We start from the raw sequence: 22,117 nt of genomic DNA on the forward strand, positions 1-22,117 counted from the left end.
ATTCCTATCTTTAAAATGTCTGCTTCCAACCCGACAGAATCATGACATAAACAGTAACTTTTCCTTCAATGTGTCCCTACTATTTGAGTTGTCATAGGGTCTATTTCTTTCGTTTCCAGTCAAATTAGGAATGATTTGAATGAGCGGCAGTGCTACATTTGCAAATGGATTACTATCATAGGGAGAAGACAAAAATAAAAATATGTTCAACCTGGTAAATGACTGTACCTTTTCATACCTAAAATAAAACTACGATTTAATTACTCACAACTTCTGGGGTTGCAAAGTTGACATCGTGCTTTGAGGCACAATAAGGACCATGTTGGTATTTTGGCAAATAATAGCTAAATACAGATTTATATTTATTGACCAATAAATCACAACATTGTCAGAGAAATGCTAAGTTTCTAGGGTTGCTCAATTAATCGTATTTTAATCGCGATTGCGGCGATTACGAAAACAACGTAATCGAAATAAAACGATAATTTTTTTATTATTATTTTAATAATTGTTTTCTTTTTCAGTTGAATTATACTTAAAGTTCAGGGTAATCAACTGTTAAAAACATACTGTTCAAATTTTTTCAATAAATGGATGTTTTCAAAGTCAATGAATAATCGCAATTACAATTATTGACCCAAATAATCAAGATTATGATTTTTGCCATAATCCAGCAGCCCTATACGTTTCAGACCATTCGGGCACGAATTTGACATCCAAAAGCTGGGTTTTTTTACACTGTCAAGTTCACATTCGGTTCAATATCCTTACAGCTGGTAATTTTTTGACATTTTGTTTTTGTTATGTGTTTACGTTAACACAATACATATTTAAGGATGTACAGATTCAATATTGGTACCAGCTTTAAAATAAAATGTGTTTTGGCTATGGTCAAAAGCAAATACTGTTGGGAACCCCTGCGATAGATGCAAGTGAACATTTTAAGGTCATTTGAGTGACCTGATTCTTTAGTGCTGTATCAGGGATCAAACAGCAAGACAAATGTTCAAAATGACTGACCACAGTTGTAAGATAGAAAAAATAGGTTTTAGTTGTGTTTAGGGTCATTATTTCCAATCGGTTCATTCTTGTTGAAAACCACCCCTCTATAGCAAGCTCTGAAGTAACAACTGATGAGAATTTGGACAAACAGTCAGTATGGTGAGAGCTGATGGAAAACACAGTCCAGTCAAAATAAATCTGGAATTTGCATGAATTGGGTATAAGCCAGGAAGGAGTGGAGAGGAGGCCAGATGCACAGGTGAACAGGCTCGCAACACACACTCGCACAAATACACAATATTGGTCCCCATTGTTAGTGCCCTTAAGGGTATAGTAGTTTATTTAGCACTTAGATGTATGGGTCCGTCTACAGACAGATAACTGCAAGCTGGTGTAAGGCTGGTAATCATCAGTGGAGCACTTTAGGGCAGCCAGAGTGCTACCTGTGACACACACACACACACACACACACACACACACACACACACACACACACACACACACACACACACACACACACACACACACACACACACACACACCACACACACACACACACACACACACACACACACCACACACACACACACACACCACACACACACACACACACACCACACACACACCACACACACACACACACACACACACACACACACACACACACACACCACACACACACACACACACACACACCATCTTCCTCTTTTCACTCCTGTCCCTTGTTTTAACCTAGTTGAGCCGTTTCTTTGAAAAGCATACACAAAGGGCTACATAAACATACCATTTTGTATATCAATTGTTGGCATTTTAATTATTTTCAGTACTAAGCTGGAGAAAAAAAGATTAAATATATTGAAACAAGAACTGTGAAGCGTCTTTTATGTGTAACAATATACCAACAGGTTGAACACATTCCACTGTTTGTAATCTCTCTCCAACAAGCAGTCCACAACACGAGTTCCTAAGGGTCCACTTTCTTTTCTTTTTTGCAAAGGAAAAAAAAAACAAGTGTACAATCGGCTGTATTATTTTACTGTACAAGTGTCAAAAAAAGCTGACATTTTCCATCGCTGATCCACCAAATGATGATGTTGATGATGGATGTGTGTTAAAAATGGTTTTCCACAGATGGCTGAGGGGCCAGATACTGTGGTGTAAATAGCCCTGGAGAACATGGTTGTTGGATCTGTGATGATGAATCTCATGGCATTCAGAGCTACACTGGTTCAAATACAAAAAGCTAAATTGAAACGAAAAAGGCGAGCGAGACGAGAGAAGAGATCACCCTTACAGGATGCTTGAGGTTTCCTTCTTTTTCTCGATTTCCTCTTTCTCTCGGAGTAATACAACAGTCTGCTCTGTGGGGTGACGCTGCTTCCAGCCTGGAGTTGCATCTTGGTGGTTTTTTGTGAATGTCGATGAGGTTTGATAACAGTGTCTTCTCTACGTTTTTATTCCACGACTAAATGTGTGTGTGTATGTCTGTGTGTGTGTGTACTAGCAGCTGCAGTGACCGTAAAGCCAACCGACTCGCCGATGATGCTTGAATTTTCTGTGCATTACTACTGAACCCAACACATTTGGGCTCAGTAAGTGTCCTCATCAGGCTTAAGCCCACATGTCTTTCATTTTTCTTTGTGGAATCAGCCGAGACAGGGCCGGGTGGGGCCCATGCTCTGGGCCAATAGGAAAGCTTGTACCACCTCCTGGGTCTGCTGGGGCGTAGTGTTGACGTCCTCCAGGGCGTCTGCCACGGCAAACTGCCGGTCCCTCAGCCTGTTCCAGTTGGACAGTACGTTGTGGTATTCAAACACCTTCTCGTAGTTTCCCACTGAGTTGTAGAGTTTGATCAGGCCTCTGTAGTCGTACTCCAGCCCACTGTAGCCCTCTCCAAACAGCTTCTTACCTGTGATAGAACAGGAGAAATGGTAAATGGACTTCCTTCATACAGCTCGTTTCTAATAGAAGTGCTTAAACAACACATGTCAGCTTTCAGAGGCAGAAGCTTCCATACAAGGACAGCAGGGATAAAGCACATCATGAAAGAGTGAGAAGTATTTTGGCACTTAGAACAAACTAAAAGCTGTTAAGTCATTCAAAAATCATCCAAAACGAAGACGTACAAAATGTTCATCATTGGTTGGACTAGTATTTAAAGAGGATATATTATGCAAATATTCAGGTTCATATTTGTATTTTGTGCCTCTACCTGTGAAGTGAAAATAATCATAAATAATTATTAACAATCCATCAATTATTAGTAACACACTTCTACCGCAAATAAAAACTAGTTTATAACAAAATTAGTCCTCGTCGGGGATAACCTTAAAGGGGCCCTATTATGCTAATGTTCAGGTTCATATTTGTATTTAGTGCCTCTACTGTGACATGTCTCTCTGCTTTAATGTTCAAAAAGCCCTTTATTTTTCTCGTACTGCCTGTGCTGCAGCACATCTTTTCACCCTCTGCCTGAAACCAGAGCCCAGTCTGCTGATTGGTTAGCTAGCCTGATCTGTTGTGACTGGTCAACTGCTTAGAGCTGTCCCGCCCCTTAGCCTATCACTAACAATGTGTTGAAGCGCTAGCCAATAGATGCGTGAGTGTTACATAGTGATGTCACTATGTTACAGAAGTGAACTCAGGAGTCGGATGGAGGCGTTTTCAGGCAGCAGGAGGGGGACTTAAGCCTTTACAGACCATGTACATGCATAACCTATATAACACACCCCAAAAAGAAAGGAAAACCCCAAAAAGCATGCACCCCCTCCCTGTCTGACCGATAGCGATGGAGCGCAGGTAGAGCCGCTCTGCGTCGTCGTACTGGTTCATGTCGTAGTTGTAGAGGGAGGCCAGGTGACCCACAGACAGAGCCACTTCGTAGTCCTCATGGCCCAGAAGCTGCTCCTTGATCTGGATGGCTTTGATGTGCATCTCCTCCGCCTCCTGATTACATGAATGAACACACACCTGCTTTGAGTTTTCCACAGTCATATCTTAAAACAAAACCCATATTGAAATTCAAGCAGGTTTTGATTCCTTCAAATCATACTTCCTTTTAATTGTGGCATTTCAAATATCATTTTCAATAGCCGCGTTCACATCGCATCAGAACCTTTTTTACCCCCTTTTCCGTCCCCGTTAGAGAGCAGGTACTTTCGTGAAGCCGCCATTTTATTATCCTCGCATTAGCATTAGCCCAGCGCACAAACGCAGAGAGACTAACTTATGGCAACACAAAATAAAACATGGGAGCGGTGGAGATGAGGAGGCGTCGGCGTTCTGGCGATTTACTCAGAAGGCTTCAGTAGAAGCTGCTGGGAGTCCCAGCAGCTTCTACTGAAGCCAGTCCCCAACTCCGGGGACTTCCGGCCGGGGACTTCGGGTGGCAGTATACGCCGTGAAGTGGTTTGCGGCCTGCCAGTAAACCCAAAGCAGAAGAAGAAGAAGTGACGTCAGCGGCTTCATTTGCCTAATCCTCCCCCAGGGAACTTATTCTGGTGTGAACGCGATCTGTAGTTCATGAGAACTAAAGAGTTCTCATGAACTAAGTTCTCATGAACCTTTGTGGGAAAAGTACTGCGGTGTAAATGTGCCTAATGTAAATTATGGGGGATGACATTCTCAGTACTTGTAATCAGAGGTGGGACCAAGTCATTGTTTTGCAAGTCCGAGTCAAGTCTCAAGTCTTTGCGCTCAAGTCCGAGTCAAGTCTCAAGTCATTGTTTTGCAAGTCCGAGTCAAGTCTCAAGTCTTTGCGCTCAAGTCCGAGTCAAGTCTCAAGTCTTTGCGCTCAAGTCCAAGTCAAGTCTCAAGTCAGGATGGGCAAGTTCAAGTCAAGTCAAGTCCTAAACTTTGACAAAACGAGTCATAAACAAGTCATTATGTGTTTTTCACCAAATGTAATGACATCGATCAACAGAATAATACTTATTAATCAAATTGCTCTTTATTAGTCACATTCATAATTTAATAATCCATTTTCTCTCTGCTGGTAAAGTAACGTGTGTTTTTCTAATTTAAGAGGGATCAGTAAGGTAAGGCTACCGTGACGGTTTGATTCAGAAGGAGTTTAATGAATAAGATCCCTGATGTTGAGGTAACCAGAATGTTTATTTCCACTGTGTACAACATGTTATGAGGGACCCACAATCTATCTTTATGCAAGGGATAATGTGCAGCGAGGCGGGGAAAAGAACACCTGAATCTAGATCCCTCTGCAGGTGGTACTTTAAGTATATTTTGATGCTAATACTTTTACTTGTAACATTTTGAATGCAGGACTTTTTATTGTACAGGGTTCCTGCAGGTTTCGCCAACTCAAATTTAAGACTTTTTAACACCTTTTTAAGACCACTTTGAATAGAATTTAAGACCTATTTCACGGCAATAAAGTATGAAGGAAAATGTATATAAAGAAGAAATACGTCCCATAATCACTTACAAAGTAAATGTATTCATGTTCAACATAAGAACAATGACTGAACACAACAGCATAACAGTACAGAACTGTGTTAGCGTGTTAGACAAAAAGTGTGTATGTGTGTGTGTGTGTTAGGGCTGTGCAATTAATCATATTTTAAATCGCAATTACGATTTTGGCCTGCCACAATTACGAAAACAACATAATCGGAAAAAACAATTATTTTGCTTTGCTAGGTTGTGACAGTGCACTACAACATATTTGATCTAATGAATTTTTTAGTAATGTATCATTTATTTAATTAATTTTTGTATTGGTTTTTCAGTGGAATTATACGTTCAGGGTAATCAACAGTTAAAAAGATACTGTTCAAATTATTATTTGTTTTAAAGTTCAATAAATGGATGTTTTCAAAGTCAATGAATAATCATATTTAATAATCGTGATATTAATTATTGACCAACATAATCTTGATTATTGCCATAATCGAGCAGCCCTAGTGTGTGTGTGTGTGTGTGTGTGTGTGTGTGTGTGTGTGTGTGTGTGTGTGTGTGTGTGTGTGTGTGTGTGTGTGTGTGAGTGTGAGAGAGAGTGACAAGAGCTATATTCAGAGCTCTGCTGCCTTGGCTACACTATTTCATCGTTGCTGTTGTATGATTGGTGTTTAGCTGCGGTATTTAGCGTCTACAGCACCTCCACTTTTAGGGTTGACGTAGACCCAAACTTCGCCCGGAGGTCCCCCGGTGTTGTTGCGGGAGCTGCTGCTGCACTAGCTAACGCTACATTAGCTAACGCTGCACTAGCTAACGCTACATTAGCTAACGCTGCACTAGCTAACGCTACATTAGCTAACGCTGCACTAGCTAACGCTACATTAGCTAACGCTGCACTAGCTAACGCTACATTAGCTGCTGCTGCACTAACTAACGCTACATTAGCTAACGCTGCACTAGCTAACGCTACATTAGCTGCTGCTGCACTAGCTGCTGCTGCACTAGCTAACGCTCCACTAGCTAACGCTACATTAGCTGCTGCTGCACTAGCTGCTGCTGCACTAGCTAACGCTCCACTAGCTAACGCTACACTAGCTAACGCTACATTAGCAAAACAAACACCAATTTATTTTGCAAAAGGTGCAGCGGGCTTCAAACACGTTCCCTCCACTGGTTTCAACCAAGCACTAAATTAGATGTTTTCCAACCAAATACGGTTGAACTTACACTTCCCCATATTGATTTGTAAGTAGATTCGAAGATAGGCTACATGAGCTGAAGCTTGGTTGATAGGTTACTAGCTGAGTGTTCTCCAATAAGGGGCCGGGGGAAACAAAGTTAGTTATTACTGGTTCCATGTTGATTTAATTCAATACAAATTGTTGGGGGGAACTGAAAGGCTATTACCGCACTGGTTAATTGCAGCCCGGACATTTTCCCCAAAACACATTTAGACGCTATCGCAACGCAGAAGTACCTTTCAAATCCGATAATTTTTAAGACCTTCTGAATCATATTTAAGACCTTTTTAAGGCCTTAAATTTTGATTATCAAATTTAAGACTTTTTAAGCCCCCGCGGGAACCCTGATTGTAACTTTTTTTAAATTGTCTGAACTTCTCCCATCTCTGACAATAAATCCTGAGTGGTTACCAAAACAAAACCCTGCTCTGAAGGTTATTTTCATTTTACAAATCCTGCACTCAGCTTTGCTTTCTCCAATATCATTGAAAAGCAGCCAGATGCTGCTTCTTTTTTCGGTTTTCACTAATTTCTTGACTTTTTCCGACGCGCTTGCATTTAAATCCGGCTCCCCGTCTCCCCGTCGCTCTGTGCAGCTGGCCTGTACCACTACACATGCTGTGCCCCCCACCCTTCTTTCACATAATGGTATGACCTAGTGTGTCCTTGCATATGATTGGCCGCATGGTGGCCCAGCTAAATAAAGACCCGCCCCTGCCTGCAAGGATTCTCAGCAAGAGTAGGAGCGGCTGAAGATTCTGCTTTCCCCGACGGGAGTCTTCTCTTCTAGCGGCAGCTCGCGATCGGAGACCTCTGAATTAAAGTATCAAGTCACCTCAAGTCAGAAGGCTCAAGTCCAAGTCAAGTCCCGAGTCATTGGTGTTCAAGTCCAAGTCGAGTCGCAAGTCTTTTGTGATGTTGTCAAGTCGAGTCTCAAGTCATAAAATGTGTGACTCGAGTCTGACTCGAGTCCAAGTCATGTGACTCGAGTCCACACCTCTGCTTGTAATGTGCAACAAGGATTTCCACGATTTGTCTAAAACCGATATTTCGTCATCCAAATGTGTCCATTATGTATTCCAAAGTTGGTTATAGCACATCATTCACTCTTTTCTAACTGTCCTTCAATTGTAGCTCAACAGGAAAACACGAATGGGTAATTTTATACAGAAGACTGTCACTTTGCTTCCTAGCGAAAAGACTAATCTGTGAGCTTGATAACGCCCCTTGAAAAATCAGAAATGAGAAGTTATAACATATATATTTGTGAATTGATCTTGAGATTTGAGGCTAGTTACGTTGAGTTCAGTTGCTTAAGCCTCAAATTAACTTCAGATTAAGATGTATTCTTTACACAAACAATATATAGAGTTTAGAAGATATTGCACATAGTAGGCCAAGATACAGTAACTGTTTCAGCTGTATGGTGTGTAGTGGCAGTGTGAGCTCTTGCATTATATATTAGATTAGCATTATTTTTGCATTATATACCAAGAAAGGCAAGAACCGTTGAGCTATTTTCAGTTAGTTTCATGTTACCTTAATAATTAATTGTTCTATGCACACGTTCCTCCTACCTTGAACTTCCTCATGGACTGGTAGAGTCGTCCCAGGTTGCCGTAGTGTTTGGCGGTCTGGACGTTGAACTCTCCAAAGGCCTTCTTGGCCAGCTGCAAGGAGGACAGATGAAGGTCATGAGCCTCTTGAAGGAGGCGCTCCTCTGTCTCCTTATTGTGGCAGTCGATGGCGATTTCCTCCAGAATCAGAGCTGAGGGAAAAAGAAGATGAGGAAGCAGAGATCAGACTTCTGCCCAGGGTTTAACAGCGGAGCCACAGCGTCGGGTTAGGGTTTGCTGCGCAAAGTTCATTTTTACATTTCAGATTCATCATCCCTTTACTGTTCTCATTCGCTTTTAAGCGGCAACTAAGGGGGTCAGGAGAACCAGTAATACCAGTAAAAAGTTTTTAAACATTGCTATATTTTTTAAAACAAAAGTAATAAAGTAGTTTTCCAAAGTAAGTATTGTATGTTGGGGGGACTTGAGACGGCGCATTAAAATAATATAATAATAATAAGAACATTTTGAAGTTAACCATAGCTGTCAGAGGGGCTACTGACTTAAAACGTGTTAAATGGGCTAAGGTTAAGTATATAATTATCCTAATGTGTTCAAATGTTATCTTTTTGTCTCTTAAGTTGACAGTCAGAACAATATTGAATAGATATTGGAAAGGAACTTATGACCTTAACTTTCTTCCAAAAAGCAATATTAAAATATAATAAAAAGGAGTTTATGTTGAGTAACAATTCCTTTTACTGTGTTTCGGAATCGTGGAATTTCACCTCATTTGTTTTGACATCAACATTTCTGGTATTGTGACATTCATGGTATTTACTCAATACGCACGCCAAATCATCTGGCCCAGCCGAGGGAAACATGTTTATCAATGAGAGAACTTTGTTTGATTATGTTAAAGTGAACTGTGGAATAAGTGAACTAAAATAATTCAGAATAAACTATCAAGCAATATCTCCGTGGTGATGACAGTCACTGGACTGCATGCATAGTCCGCATTCAAACTAATTCAATGGCTGACTCATGGCCCCCTCAGAGCTTATGTATTGTTGACCATTCAACTGATAAAAAGAGATATTTTGTAGCAATGACTCACTACTTTTAGATGTAGTTTTATTTGATTCTTTGAAGAGTTGTTTAAATAAAAAATGTAATTTGTATAGTTAAACATTTTTTAAATTAGACGAAAAAGCATCTCATGATCCTCTTCTGCCATTCGCCTCTAACCCTCAGCACAGTGGGCAGAGGGCCAGCATGTCTGCAAAACTTGCTTTACCTTTGACTCTTTTGGAGGAGGCCAGCAGCAGATGGTCCTCGGGAAGAATGTGAGTTATGATGTCTATGGCACGTTCTGCATGAAATCTGAGAGACAAATACATGTCAACAGGCAACTCAGATTTGGCTGGATTCAGGATAAACACTTCCAAGAAAGTCAAGTATTTCCCCTGGTGGAAGTTGTTTGGAACCTTAAACCAGGGTTAGAGGTCAAAGCCTTACCCAATTTTAAAACAGGGCCTTTGGAAACAAGATAGTGTACTAGCATCAATTAACAAATACAAGAAAAACACCACTATCCATGCCATTTTGACATCATCTTTGTTACAGGGTTTCCGCTAGGATTTATTGTTGCCGGTCAAATGTCCGGAAAGAATTTATTTTACAGGACAAATTTGAAACTTACCGATCATGTTTCAATAATAATAATAAGAATTGTGTAGCAGAGTTTCCGTTAGCAGGTAATCACCAGACTATGACCGGATATGCTGATGTTTAAAACTCAGTTAATGGGAGTCATTTTTATATTGCTTCAGTTTATAATCGTTACAGATCGAAAAGTTCAGATTCATTTTTCAATAAATGATTCCACAAATAACAAACAACATGATTATTACATTCAAACAAACTACTTGTAGTAGATAAAGTACATTATTCAAAAGTTTACATTAACTTTGAATAATAACACGGGAGAAACAGATCCTCTCTTTTCCCCCTCTCCCTCTCTCTCTCTCCTGACAGCCCGTCAGTTTCTCATGCAACTCGCAGGGTGGGGCTTCAGGTGATTATGCAGAGCTGAGTCTCCGTCAGACTCAGCAGCTGATCTGATCTCTCTCTCTGGTCCGGTTATACTTCACTCGCGTTTATGTCCATATCGATCAGATCCAGCTCTCCTGATCGGCCTTTATAGAGAGCACCGATCAAACTATTAACAGTGAATATCGGCCGATAATGATCGACGGCCAATCGATCGGAGCATCCCTAATTATTACCGGCTAACGGAAACCCTGCTTTGTTACACCCCACATTCAAATGACCATTGCTTTTTGATATTATACACAATGATGGCACTTGCCAAAGCATGAAGCAACACAACATACATCCGTACAGTGAGTTTAAAACAGAGCAGCACAGTATGTGTAATGCCAAAGTGCTACATTTCTAAGGGAGCTAATGTCTAATGTAATGAGCTGGCTGGTTTAGAAACAGTCGTGAGATTGTAAGATTTATTGTACTCACAGTGCGTTGTCAAATTTCCCAGAGCTATACTGGTGCACATATGAGGAGTAGGCGAGGTCTTCATGGGCGGTGGCAACGTGGATGTTCTTCCCCCCAAACACAGACTGTCGGATGTCCAGCGCCGTCTGGGATTTGCACAAAAAGAAAGGGCATTTATTAAATATAGATAACACGCAAACATTCATGTTGCTAATCCTTCCACGTACCTGGTATATAGCAACTGATTGGCATATGTTGTCTACGTTTAATAAGTAAAATCCGTAATCTAGAAGCGTGTCGGAGTATTTGGGGTGCTTGTGGCCAAAATGTTCTCTGCAGGACACAAAACATTCAGTCAGAATCAATGATAACAAATGAAAATAATAATGTTTAGGCTTTAGAAGACGCAGCAGGTTACCTCGCTAGAAACACTGCATGTTTGATCAGCTGCTCGGCTTTCCTGAACTCTCTCTTCACCACACAGGCCTGCAGCGGAAAGACAAACGTCACACTATGAAGAAAGCTGCTCTCTAGATACTTTCTGCAAAAACACAGCAACCCAAATACTAACTCAATAGAAACTTGTAATCTAAACAAACACAACAAACCTTAGAAGCTTGCCGGAGGACATCAACCACTACTTTGGCAGGCAGCCCTGGAGTGATTTCCTTCATGGCCTCTATACACCACCGGTATGCCTGGAAACATCAGGAAAAACATGTAGCAAGTCAGTTGAAATCATTAAACTGACACTATGAAACAGTTCCTTTAGTGTCAATAATATAAGGGCTGCACAACTAATTATCATTTTATTTATATATCGAAATGGCAATATGGGTATATGTGTGTGTGTGTGGGAGAGAAACTCCCTCGGCAGGGAACACAGGGATTTTAGCCTTTGCAAACCATTTACATGCACAATAAAAATATATAACACACTACAGGAAAGAGAAAACCCCAAAAAGCACAATAGGGCCTCTTTAAGTTGCGGTGCTGCAGAGATATCCTAGACTACAACAGTATTCTGCAGGTTTAATACATTCAAATGAATTCATGAATAAATATATTATTTTAATGTATTTTCAATTATACTTTTTCCTTAAATAATGCTTATTATATTGAAATACCAAAATCAGTCAATATAATCACATTAAGTCATTTCTTTCTAAATTGTGCAGCTCTAAATGATACATAATATAGATAATACAAATTGTTCAGTCACTGGTGTTCAGACCTACCTCATCATAGTGGCTTTTGGCGAAGAGCAAGGCACACAGCTCGCCGTACAGCGCTGCCTTGTTGGCCTGGTGGCCATGTTTGGCGAGTTTGTCCATGTAGGATTGAGCGAGCTTGAAGGTCTCCTCCCCCAGGTGGTACTTACAGTTGCCATTACGGACATGAAGGAGCCTGTGTAGACAACAGAGGAAACGTTAATAACAATCTCAGGTGTGACTGTCCAACCACCGATACAGAACAACCACTTTTGAGGAGACTTTAACTTTCTGTCAGTGATCAAAAAATATTTATTTTTGTGGTAATGGCATTATTCAAACTCTTTTTACTTTATTGGGAATGTAATGGTGCGTTCACAACGGACGAGTTAACATTTGTTAAGGTCAATGCAAAGATAGAAGCATTCACGCCGGGTGAAGCAAATAATGCTAATTCTTAATGCTAGCTTGTAAAAGCCAATCAGCGGTGAGATTCTCCTTCGTTTTCACTGACATACTGACGGGTTGTTGGATAAGGGCAATGGCAGCCAGGGCTCTACAGAACCTTACATTTGTGCAGAAACCGGGCCAAATTGATGCTTATAAATGTATGTGTACAAACAATTCACTTTCTATGGTATAACAGATAAAATAGCTACTCCTTTTTCACATGCCATGAGTGTGGATGAACTACAACGGTAGCTTAGATTAGCCTGATCATTCCAATGTTCATTCAGAAAACAAGCATTTTAAAAGTGTCTGCAGGCACACCTGGCCAAAGCATTAATAAAGAGTTTTTACTCATTTGTATCATGTCAATTATTCGGCATCCTTTTGATATTTTTAGTGCAATTAAAACATGGCAAATGTGTTAATTTTGGGTTCATAAGACTGTATTAAACACGATTTACGAACATATTGCATATTTCTTCTGCATTATTGATTTGGTGTCATGGCATGAGACCATTACAAGCACACAAAAAAAACTATTCCGTCAACTCTGGTGGCCATAGGTTTTTTCACACTGACCTGACACAGCATTCTACAGCCCTGAAGCAGTGGAGGACTTCACTCTGGAGCGTGCACAGCTGCAGGCACGACAAAAACACTTTCTCTGCATCTCCATACCAGCCAGCATCCGACAAGAAGCCACCTAAAATCATATTGGATTAATCAGATTAATAGAGCTGTCTAGGGTCAGAGGGAAATAGATTTAGCATCTAACTGGTGGGTAAAACATATTATCTTTTTTGAAAATACATAAATACAAATTCTATTCATAACAAATCTCCACCCCAACTGTGTGTAGAAGCAACATATCTGTAGAACCTTATGTAGGAGCTCATCCAAAGCATTCTAACACCAACAAACATCCAGTGTTTAACTAAGGTTATATTAAAGTGTGAGAAGATGTGAAACGGTCTTATCTGTGGAAAGCAGTTTCAAGCAACTGATCAACAAGCCAGGACAAGAGGCTTGGCCTGGAGTACCTTTCTTGGATAAGAGCCAACAATTATTTCTGGTGTTGCACTTTTACATGTATGTTTTGGGGATGAGTGTCAATACCACAATAACCACAATAGCAGAAATGTAGAAGTCCTACTTTGTTTTGTTTAAATACACTTTCTTCCTAGATGGCTTAACAGGTCATAATTCTATTTTCTTAACAATTTTCCATTTCCTTTAAAAACGTGTTACTTAAACAACGATTATTTAATACGTTTAGGCAAAATGATCTAAATCTAATAAGATGACATTTGAACACATCACGATGACGTTATACTTTATCTTTGACCAAAACTAATCTTCACTGAATGTCAATAGCCGCTTCTGTTTCTGCAAAAAGCTTAAATCCAATAATAACTAGCCATACTCTTTATGATTTCACATGGATTTGTGTTGGTTAAAATCGGATTGGTCATCGTGGGTTTATTGATGAAATAGTGACGTCCAAGTGTGTTGATGAACAAAATGGATATAGCCGACAGCAAACAGCATTTTTCAAGGAGATTTGCGCTCCAGGGCAAACAAGCCACATTTGTCTGCTTTTAGGACTGATAACGATAATATAAATGTTAGCGTTTTTATCCCAATGAAAAGGACTCTTTTACATTACATGACGTTTGTTAGATACTTTTATCCAAAGCGACTTACAAATTCAAATTCAGTACTGTGGACAATCCCCACAGGAGCAATTTGGGGTGAAGTGTCTTGCCCAGGGACACAACGACATGCTGACTGCAGTGGGACTCGAACCTGCCATCCCCTGATTCAAAGTCCAGCACACAAGCCACTGAGCCACAGCCTCCCTTAGTCCCAATCCCCTGTTACCTTTGGTACTTGTGTTACCTACTGTACCTGCAGTACCAGCATGTTTTCAAAGTTTGGGCATTGACTTGGTGTGGAAATAACAGTTCTTGTGCCATCCCTAATCTATTCTACTTAATAGTACATCCATAGTAGTATTACATGTGTTATAATAAGACCATTTAAGCTATTTTAAATAATTATGAAATGCTGGATACAAGCGGCCGAGATGGGTTTTCTCCGCAGGGTGGCTGGTGTCTCCCTTAGGGATAAGGTGAGAAGTTCGGTCATCAGGGAGGGACTCGGAGTTGAACCGCTCCTCCATCGTGTCGAAAGGAGCCAGTTGAGGTGGTTCGGGCACCTAGTTAGGATGCCACCTGGGCGCCTCCCTAGGGAGGCGTTCCAGGCACGTCCAGCTGGAAAGAGACCAAGGGGTAGACCTAGGACCAGGTGGAGGGATTATATCTCTTCGCTGGCCTGGGAGCGCCTTGGGATCCCCCAGTCAGAGCTGGTTGATGTCGCCAGGGAAAAGAAAGTTTGGGGCTCTCTGCTGGAACTGCTACCCCCGAGACCCGACCACGGATAAGCGGGAGAAGATGGATGGATGGATGAAATGCTGGCTAAGATTTGGCCCAACTCTCATCCCTATTTTTTTTCTTCCAATGAGCTAACCCTACGATAATATCAGTGTGAGGAACAAATGGCTTATTGAGAGATAAAGGAACAGTTGTGTGAAAATGTTTTCCCATACCGAGCACAAAGCCGAACTGGATGGCCTTCTCTTTGACATGGGCGTCAGACTCTGCGATGTAGGAGCAGCGGCGGCTGAAGGAGTTCGCCAGAACCGAGGCCACTTTCACACCGTGGTCCATTAGCGCTTGAAAGCAGTGGTGCAGGAGGTGTCTGCAGTGGGTAGGACAAAGAGATGGAACATGTCAGCCAAAGGCATAACTGTAAAAGGTAATGGTTTTACATATAAGCCTTTACTAATAAAAAAAACTCAGTAGTTTAAACGTCACAACACCTTGCTAATCAGTGAATAACATAGCTTCTACTATAATTTCTCGTTAAGCCCATCAATCAAGGGTAAAAGCAACAACACACAAATAACATTGTAGAAAGAACATCAATAACGTACCTTCACCTAAGGAGTTTCATTTTACCAAGCAGAGGGTTAGAAGCATTCGCCTAATTTTCAAATCGTTTTCCTAAGGTGAAGTTTAAATTTAAAAGGGTATGCAGTACATGTTTGGCTTAATTATTTATACAAAACATATTTGGTTGTGGTGATTTAACTAAATAAATACATCAGGCTAAGAATATTCAACCATATTCACTATTAAATAATGCAGTTTTCAGCACATACAGCATAAACCGCTCTGATGAACAACTGTGGAAGTAGGGCTGTAGCGATACACTAATCTCACGATACGATACGATACACAGCCAACGATACGATATATATCACGATATTCAGCCAACGATACGATTCGATATAATTCGATACACTTATATCATTTTCTGAATGATTTTAAAGGGACAGTGTGATTTTGGTGACATCTTGAGTGTTCCATTGACTTGGATTGAATTAATTCAACTGAAAGCATCAATTATACAATATATGGCTCTGACAGAGAGTCTACAGCTTGCAAATGCTGGACAAAATGAATCAAAAGATGTGGTGAGAAAATTAGTTTCATTTATTGAAACCGTGCAAACTGTAGCTTACAAGCCTTTGAAACGTAAGTACATAAAGTGCAGTATCACAATGGAGAATTAAAAGGTGCAGCAGGTGGCGGAACACGGGGGATTTGAATGGGACTTGTTAGAAATTAAAATCAATGTTTTGATGGCATAAAGTACCTTAAACATACCGTCAGTTTAAATGCTGTTTTATACTGAAAAACCAGAAGTTCTTGTGCACAACCAGTTGTTAAGCTTTTATTCTGAAAATCCTTCATCTCCGGTTAGCATTTAGCATGTGGCTAATATACCATTTACTATAGAGGTGAATTTAGTAGCGATATGACACGGAGTGTTGCACACCGAAACCTACTGATTTCAACACTACAACTATAGACGTCGAGATATTATTATTGCTGAATATTAAATGAAGGTACAGTTTATTTGAATATGTTTGTTTACAGACGTGGGTAGCATGAGACAACATCCGGAACTACCGGAAATGATACCAGCCGTGAAGTATTTTTAGAGTATTGATTACAGCGTTTAAAATGTATTAAATGAAAAGTCATGAAAGAGATAAGGAGGAGAAAAGGCGTGTTTAGTTATATATTTAATGTACAATGTCTGAATCCTCTGTAATGCGCAACAACAAACATTGGAGACGTGGAGGGCCGGCCCCCAGCAGCGCCAACCGGCCCACAGGGAGGAGCCAGCAGAGGATATTTAACAGCTGGAAAGATGGAGCTTGCTCTCTTCCCTTCGCTCATGAGAGCCAGAACACAGCTGTTTTTCTGACTGAACCATCTTCTGCTTGTAACATTACCGCGCTTTTTATTAATTAAAGTATACATTTGAACCTTCTCAGAGACTCAATTAGTCTCCTTTTTAAAGCTTCTCTCCTGGACGCGAGAATAACGAACACAGTTATCAGACTTAATGTATCGATACCCGCGGCTGAAATATCGATACTTTCTCGGAAAACTAAATATCGATATATATCGCAGGATCGATTAAATTGCACAGCCCTATGTGGAAGGGACCAGTCTTCAAGCGTTTTTAAGATAACTGATGGGTCTATGTTTCAACTTTTTTGGCACCTCTTACTTAGTCCCATGATTTTCTCACCTTTTGTCTGAAGCTCGCAGAACTTTAGCAAACACCTCCAGCTCACAGAACTCTCCTCCCAGCTGGCAGAGCCGGCCCTGCTGGTAAAGCTGAAAGACACAGACATACAGATTGAGGAATAAGGTGGTTCACTCACTGACAAAAGTTCAGATGTCAACTCTTCCATTAGCTGCAAAATGATCAGTCTAAAGTTAATAACTGTTTGGAATACTAATGTGCAGAAAAACTGAGAGATCTGTAACTACAATGTTGAAGTTTCTGTCTAACTTTTCACTCTAAGCATATTTTATGCAGCCTGCCCTGTACTGTGTATGATAGTTACTAGGGGTGTAACGGTACACGTACCCGTACCGAAATTATTCGGTACGGGCCCTTCGGTTCGGTACAGGTGTGTACCGAAGTGTACCGAACGAATATAACGTTAAACGTAAAAAATTGAGAACGTGAACAACTTTTTGGAAGTAATCTCAGGTGCTGCGTCGCAGCATTCAGAGTAATTTGCTCACATTGTGTTCAACGCGTCATAGAGCGAGCAAGTCATTTCATTGGATGAGAGGCCTACTATGAGAGCTGGTCAGAGGGATGCGTTCAAATGTAGTCAGTAATTTGAGGAACTGTCGAAAATTAATGGCGAACGCAGATAAAGTTGAGCTCGAAAATCCTCCAGCATCATTGAAGTCTCCGGTTTGGGAACATTTTGGTTTCGCAGTTACGTACAAGGATGAAGGACAAAGACAGGTGGACCGAACCAAAGCTGTTTGTCGGCATTGTTCAATTAATATTGGTTACGCGGCTGGCAATACATCAAACTTGCACACTCTTGAAAAGGCATCACCCGAACGTGAATATCACCGGTACCAAAAGAAAAAAGACTGAAGTGCAAACCCAACTCCCACTAGCATGTAAGCCTCCACCACTCGCAGAGAGTTCAGACCGAGCCAAAGCTATTACAAACACCAAATATCCTTATGTTGCCATGTTAGCAAAGCGCTACCTGGCTGTATCTGCTACCTCTGTCCCTAGCGAGAGGGTGTTCTCCACAGCAGGAGACATTGTTAGTGCCAGCAGATCTGCCCTTTCGGCAAGCAATGTGGACAAGTTCATTTTTCTTTAAAAAAAACATGAAAATACAATGACAAGCAAGTCCTAATGTCAAACTGGCTGCTTAGGAACTAGTACAGTTCAGTTCAAATACAGATTATTTCAGTTCATCGAAAAGCTGCACCTTAATGTTTATTTTATTATATTTTGTATTTATTTGAGTGAATATTCACAGTTTAATAATAATTAAAAACCCAAAACTAATAGTTTATGTTTTGTGAGTACTAGTAGCCTACAGTAAAGTTCAAATACAGATTATTTCAGTTCATCGAAATGCTGCACCTTAATGTTTATTTTATTTTGTATTTATTTGAGTGAATACATTATTCACAGTTTAATAATAATTTTTAAAAAAAATATATATATATATGTTTTGTTCTGTGAAAAAAAATTCTGCTGTACCGAAAACGTACCGAACCGAACCGTGACCAAAAAACCGAGGTACGTACCGAACCGAAATGTTTGTGAACCGTTACACCCCTAATAGTTACGGAAACTAAATGGGCAGACAGAGTTGCTCCGCTGCTTGGCATCCGAGGTAGTCACAGATATGAGCCAATGTCTGATTATCAGGAAAAGTCAGAACAGCTGGGTACACCCAAACACACAATATTGGTGTGTTAAAAAGCAACGTCTTCGTATGTGTGACCAGCAGTGTGATGGCATCTCTGTGTCAAAGTTCTCTGGTCTCTATTACGGGTGTATTTTAGGGGATGCTTTAGAAAATGCTCTCTGCTGATCAGGAGTTTAAACAAAAAAATGGCTGATGTCTAGCCTGTCATCACAATGCACTGAGTTGGAACTAGATATATGCTGTGGCTCTGTGTGCTGGGGTCTATCTGGGGACACAGCTAGTTTCAGTAGTGGGTCTACATAAGAGTCATATTCAGCCCAATCCACAGATAAAGTCATACTGCTTTACAAGCAGCCAATTTATCAAGGAAGGTCATTTGTTCTCCATATCATGTTAACCGGTTTTTAATAACCACGTTTGTGGCATAAAACAATATAAGCGTGAAACAGTATACCATTGAGTGAGTTTTAGAGCATTTAAAACAATACAACTAGTATATTTATCATATCCAATGTATATCTGTCAAAAATGGTTTCCAATTTCTCCATTAATGCCCTGACAAACTAAGCGATGGCCGGCTGGTGGCCGACACCAGGCTATCGTTTTCCAGCACTGCTGGCATTAGTCTGCACATTTGTCACTGTTTCAGCATGTTGAATCTGCAGTGGAGCCCACCAGTGAGTGGAATGACTCGGTTTGGCTGTTCAACTTCAGGGAATCAGTGCATGAGAAGAGTAACAGAAAACAACTTGAGTCAAGAGGGCCCACATATGGGCTTTTTCAAATGTTTGTCTTCATCTCGTCTGATCATTCCAATACTTGGACATTTAGGGTGTGTCTGTGCGTTAAACAAGGAACACATGTCAAACAGGACTAGACAGAGTGCTAGATTTGAAGGGATGACAGAAAGCGACTGTTTAGAAATGGTGAGTGTCTGAGCAAGAGAAAGGGAGTATAAACAAAACTTAACTAGCAGTGTCAACTACAGTCTACATATGGTGACAGAACTATCACACAAATGGGTCAAATGTAGTTCAGACAGAAACACTTGCAAAACAGCTGCAATGTTGTTTAAAACATTGTGTTGTCTCCAAGTAAACCAGAGGTTTCACAGTAAAAAGTACATTCTTTAAATAGTGCATGTTTATATAGCCTTTATAAAAATGTCCCCCTGTAGATGTCTAATACATTTTCTATGTGATGATTTTGTGTACATATTTTAACTTTATGACTTTACTATAACCTTGAAGTGAAGGTGAGGGTTATTCCACAGTGACATCCTGTCTTGTGAATGGGATGTTTTCATGCCCATCAATAAACCTACACTCTTGCAGATAAATACTGGTGGTTTGTAAAATGTCTACTGAACTTTACCGTACTAATTTCTTTTTGACGTTTTATATATTGGGTTCCATCAGTTAATAATGGATACATCACTAAATAACCAAGAAATATGCTATTTTTCAGTTTTGTTAATAGGTGTGGAGAGGAGGAAAATGTGATTCTACCCTTCAGCTGTCTGAAAGATTTGATTCAGTCAGCTGTCAAAATATCCTTTTTTCCTGTTTTGTTGCTGCTGCCAACATCTTTTTTTGTTTGTTAATCACATGACAGTGCCGATGGCATTAGTTCATAAACAGTTTGATGTCAGCACTCAATTCTGTATCAACAATTAACAGAGGTGGAAGAAGTACTCATATATTTTACTATACTTAGTTTACCAAAAGTAAAAGCCAGCAATATGCAGAATGGCACATTCAGAAAAATATATATTATGTTTTGATTATAATTATCGATGCATTAAAGTGCTATCAACGCTGGTAAAGTTGCAGCTACATTTAATGACTGTGTATACTGCAGGGTAGCTTGTGAATTTATTCCAGGTGTAACTAAAATCAAATGTAATTGATGATTATATTTCACATCATCAATCAAAATCTGCAACATAACCAAAAGGTATTAGATTAATGTTGTGGAGTAAAAGTACACGATAAACCTCTGAATTGTAGTGGGGGAGAAGTACAAAGTAGCAAAACATTCATAAGTCCCTCACAATTGTACTTAAGTACAGTCCTTGAGTAGTTTTGGTGCCTGGTTAAGGCCCTGAATATGATAATGTCGTTTTTATATCCTCAATTTTAATGTGGCATTTAATTAAATGTCGTAGGGGCCACAATCATGGTTTTGTTGCTGTTTAGAGGTTGTTGTCTGTGGCAAATTCATATCTGACCTGAACAGACTGAGATATATTGTAACAACTGACGCTGTGTTTTTTAGTAGATTATTTATGGTTTTGTTGTGGTCCACATTCATTTTTAACCAACTTTTACCTTTTGTATGTACATGACAACATTGCCACAACATTCATGTATGGCTACAGGATGGCTCGCTGGTGTCATAAACTAGCTACAGGATCGATGGCGTTCATGGCTTCATTGTCAACAACGTTTATCATACAGATATTCATACGAGATATACTGTATTTTTGGACATTGTAAGGGTGAGTAAGCTAACGCTTAACATTAGTTCGCCTAACCAACAAAAACATATTGTCCCTTCTGCAGAAACTAGGGTAACTCTATCGTAATGTAACGTAAGCTAACGTAAGTAGCAATGGTAGCTGCTGATTACACAAACTCGTACAGCCTGTACGAGTGTGGGGTGTCATATGCCTAAGCCTCTTTGTAAATCTTAACGTACCTTATAATATACATCGAACTGTATATTTTCTGGGAGCGACCGTATGTCCCTTCTTGACCGGCTGTAGTTGTCCACCACAGCCGAGATAGCCGTGTTGTACAGTGTTTCTGGGATCCATTCGAGCTCCACCGCAGCCATGTTGTTTTCCCTCTCCAAAAAAAACCAGCAGCTACAGCCCTCCCCAGCTCTCCCTACATTCGCTACCTCACTGCGATTAAAGCACTTTCTCCAAGGGTTCTCATATAACATTCGCTTTAAAGCGAGGCTACAAATAATTGTTCTATTATCAATTTACCGCTACAATTCTAAAACCGCTGGTTTATTTTCCATCTTCTTCATCTCCAATTATTCGTCGACCCTACAGCAGTTCCGTGCGTTCCGTGCCCCCCCGTCCCGACGCACACTCACCGGCGTTGACGCAGTGACGTAATTGTGCAGTCGATGAAAGCATATTTGCACAATTTAGTAATTTGGAGATGGAAGAAGTACTCAGATATGAAGTAAAAGTAAAACATATTATCATAAAAAGATACGCTAAGTACAAAAAGGAAAAGCATTTATCATGCAGTATGGCCCATTTATACGGAAGAGGATTAGGGCCACATAAAACAATTTTTTGTGAGGATTTAAAAAAAAAAAAAAAAATGTTGTTCTGAGAAAAAAGTCAGAATTCTGACTTTAATC

At 40.2% G+C, this 22,117-nt stretch overlaps 1 protein-coding gene across 1 annotated transcript; it reads right to left on the reverse strand.

Annotated features, from left to right (window-relative positions):
- Positions 1 to 1,788: 1,788 nt before the first annotated feature.
- Positions 1,789 to 21,841, reverse strand: LOC117556320 (amyloid protein-binding protein 2). Its single transcript, XM_034231632.1, has 13 exons — positions 21,434 to 21,841; positions 17,059 to 17,147; positions 14,999 to 15,150; positions 12,970 to 13,093; positions 11,968 to 12,136; positions 11,338 to 11,427; positions 11,148 to 11,215; positions 10,957 to 11,062; positions 10,751 to 10,875; positions 9,513 to 9,598; positions 8,237 to 8,427; positions 3,783 to 3,948; positions 1,789 to 2,911 (listed from the first exon to the last, which is right to left on the reverse strand). Exons 1-13 carry the CDS (start codon positions 21,680 to 21,682, stop codon positions 2,649 to 2,651), a joined length of 1,878 nt encoding a protein of 625 aa, XP_034087523.1. The 5' UTR covers positions 21,683 to 21,841; the 3' UTR covers positions 1,789 to 2,648.
- Between the last annotated feature and the right edge of the window lie 276 nt (positions 21,842 to 22,117).

This window comes from Gymnodraco acuticeps, unplaced genomic scaffold, assembly GCF_902827175.1.
Source record: "Gymnodraco acuticeps unplaced genomic scaffold, fGymAcu1.1, whole genome shotgun sequence".
NCBI lineage: Eukaryota > Metazoa > Chordata > Actinopteri > Perciformes > Bathydraconidae > Gymnodraco > Gymnodraco acuticeps.

Bases quoted from the DNA above. Each gene is read 5' to 3' on its own strand.
- LOC117556320 (XM_034231632.1), bottom strand. From the start codon at position 21,682: ATGTTATATGAGAACCCTTGGAGAAAGTGCTTTAATCGCAGTGAGGTA. The intron at 13,094-14,998 runs GTATGGGAAAAC...ATATGATTTTAG, and splicing joins CCAGTTCGGCTTTGTGCTCG to GTGGCTTCTTGTCGGATGCT. The intron at 12,137-12,969 runs GTCAGTGTGAAA...TTGTCTACACAG, and splicing joins GCTGTAGAATGCTGTGTCAG to GCTCCTTCATGTCCGTAATG.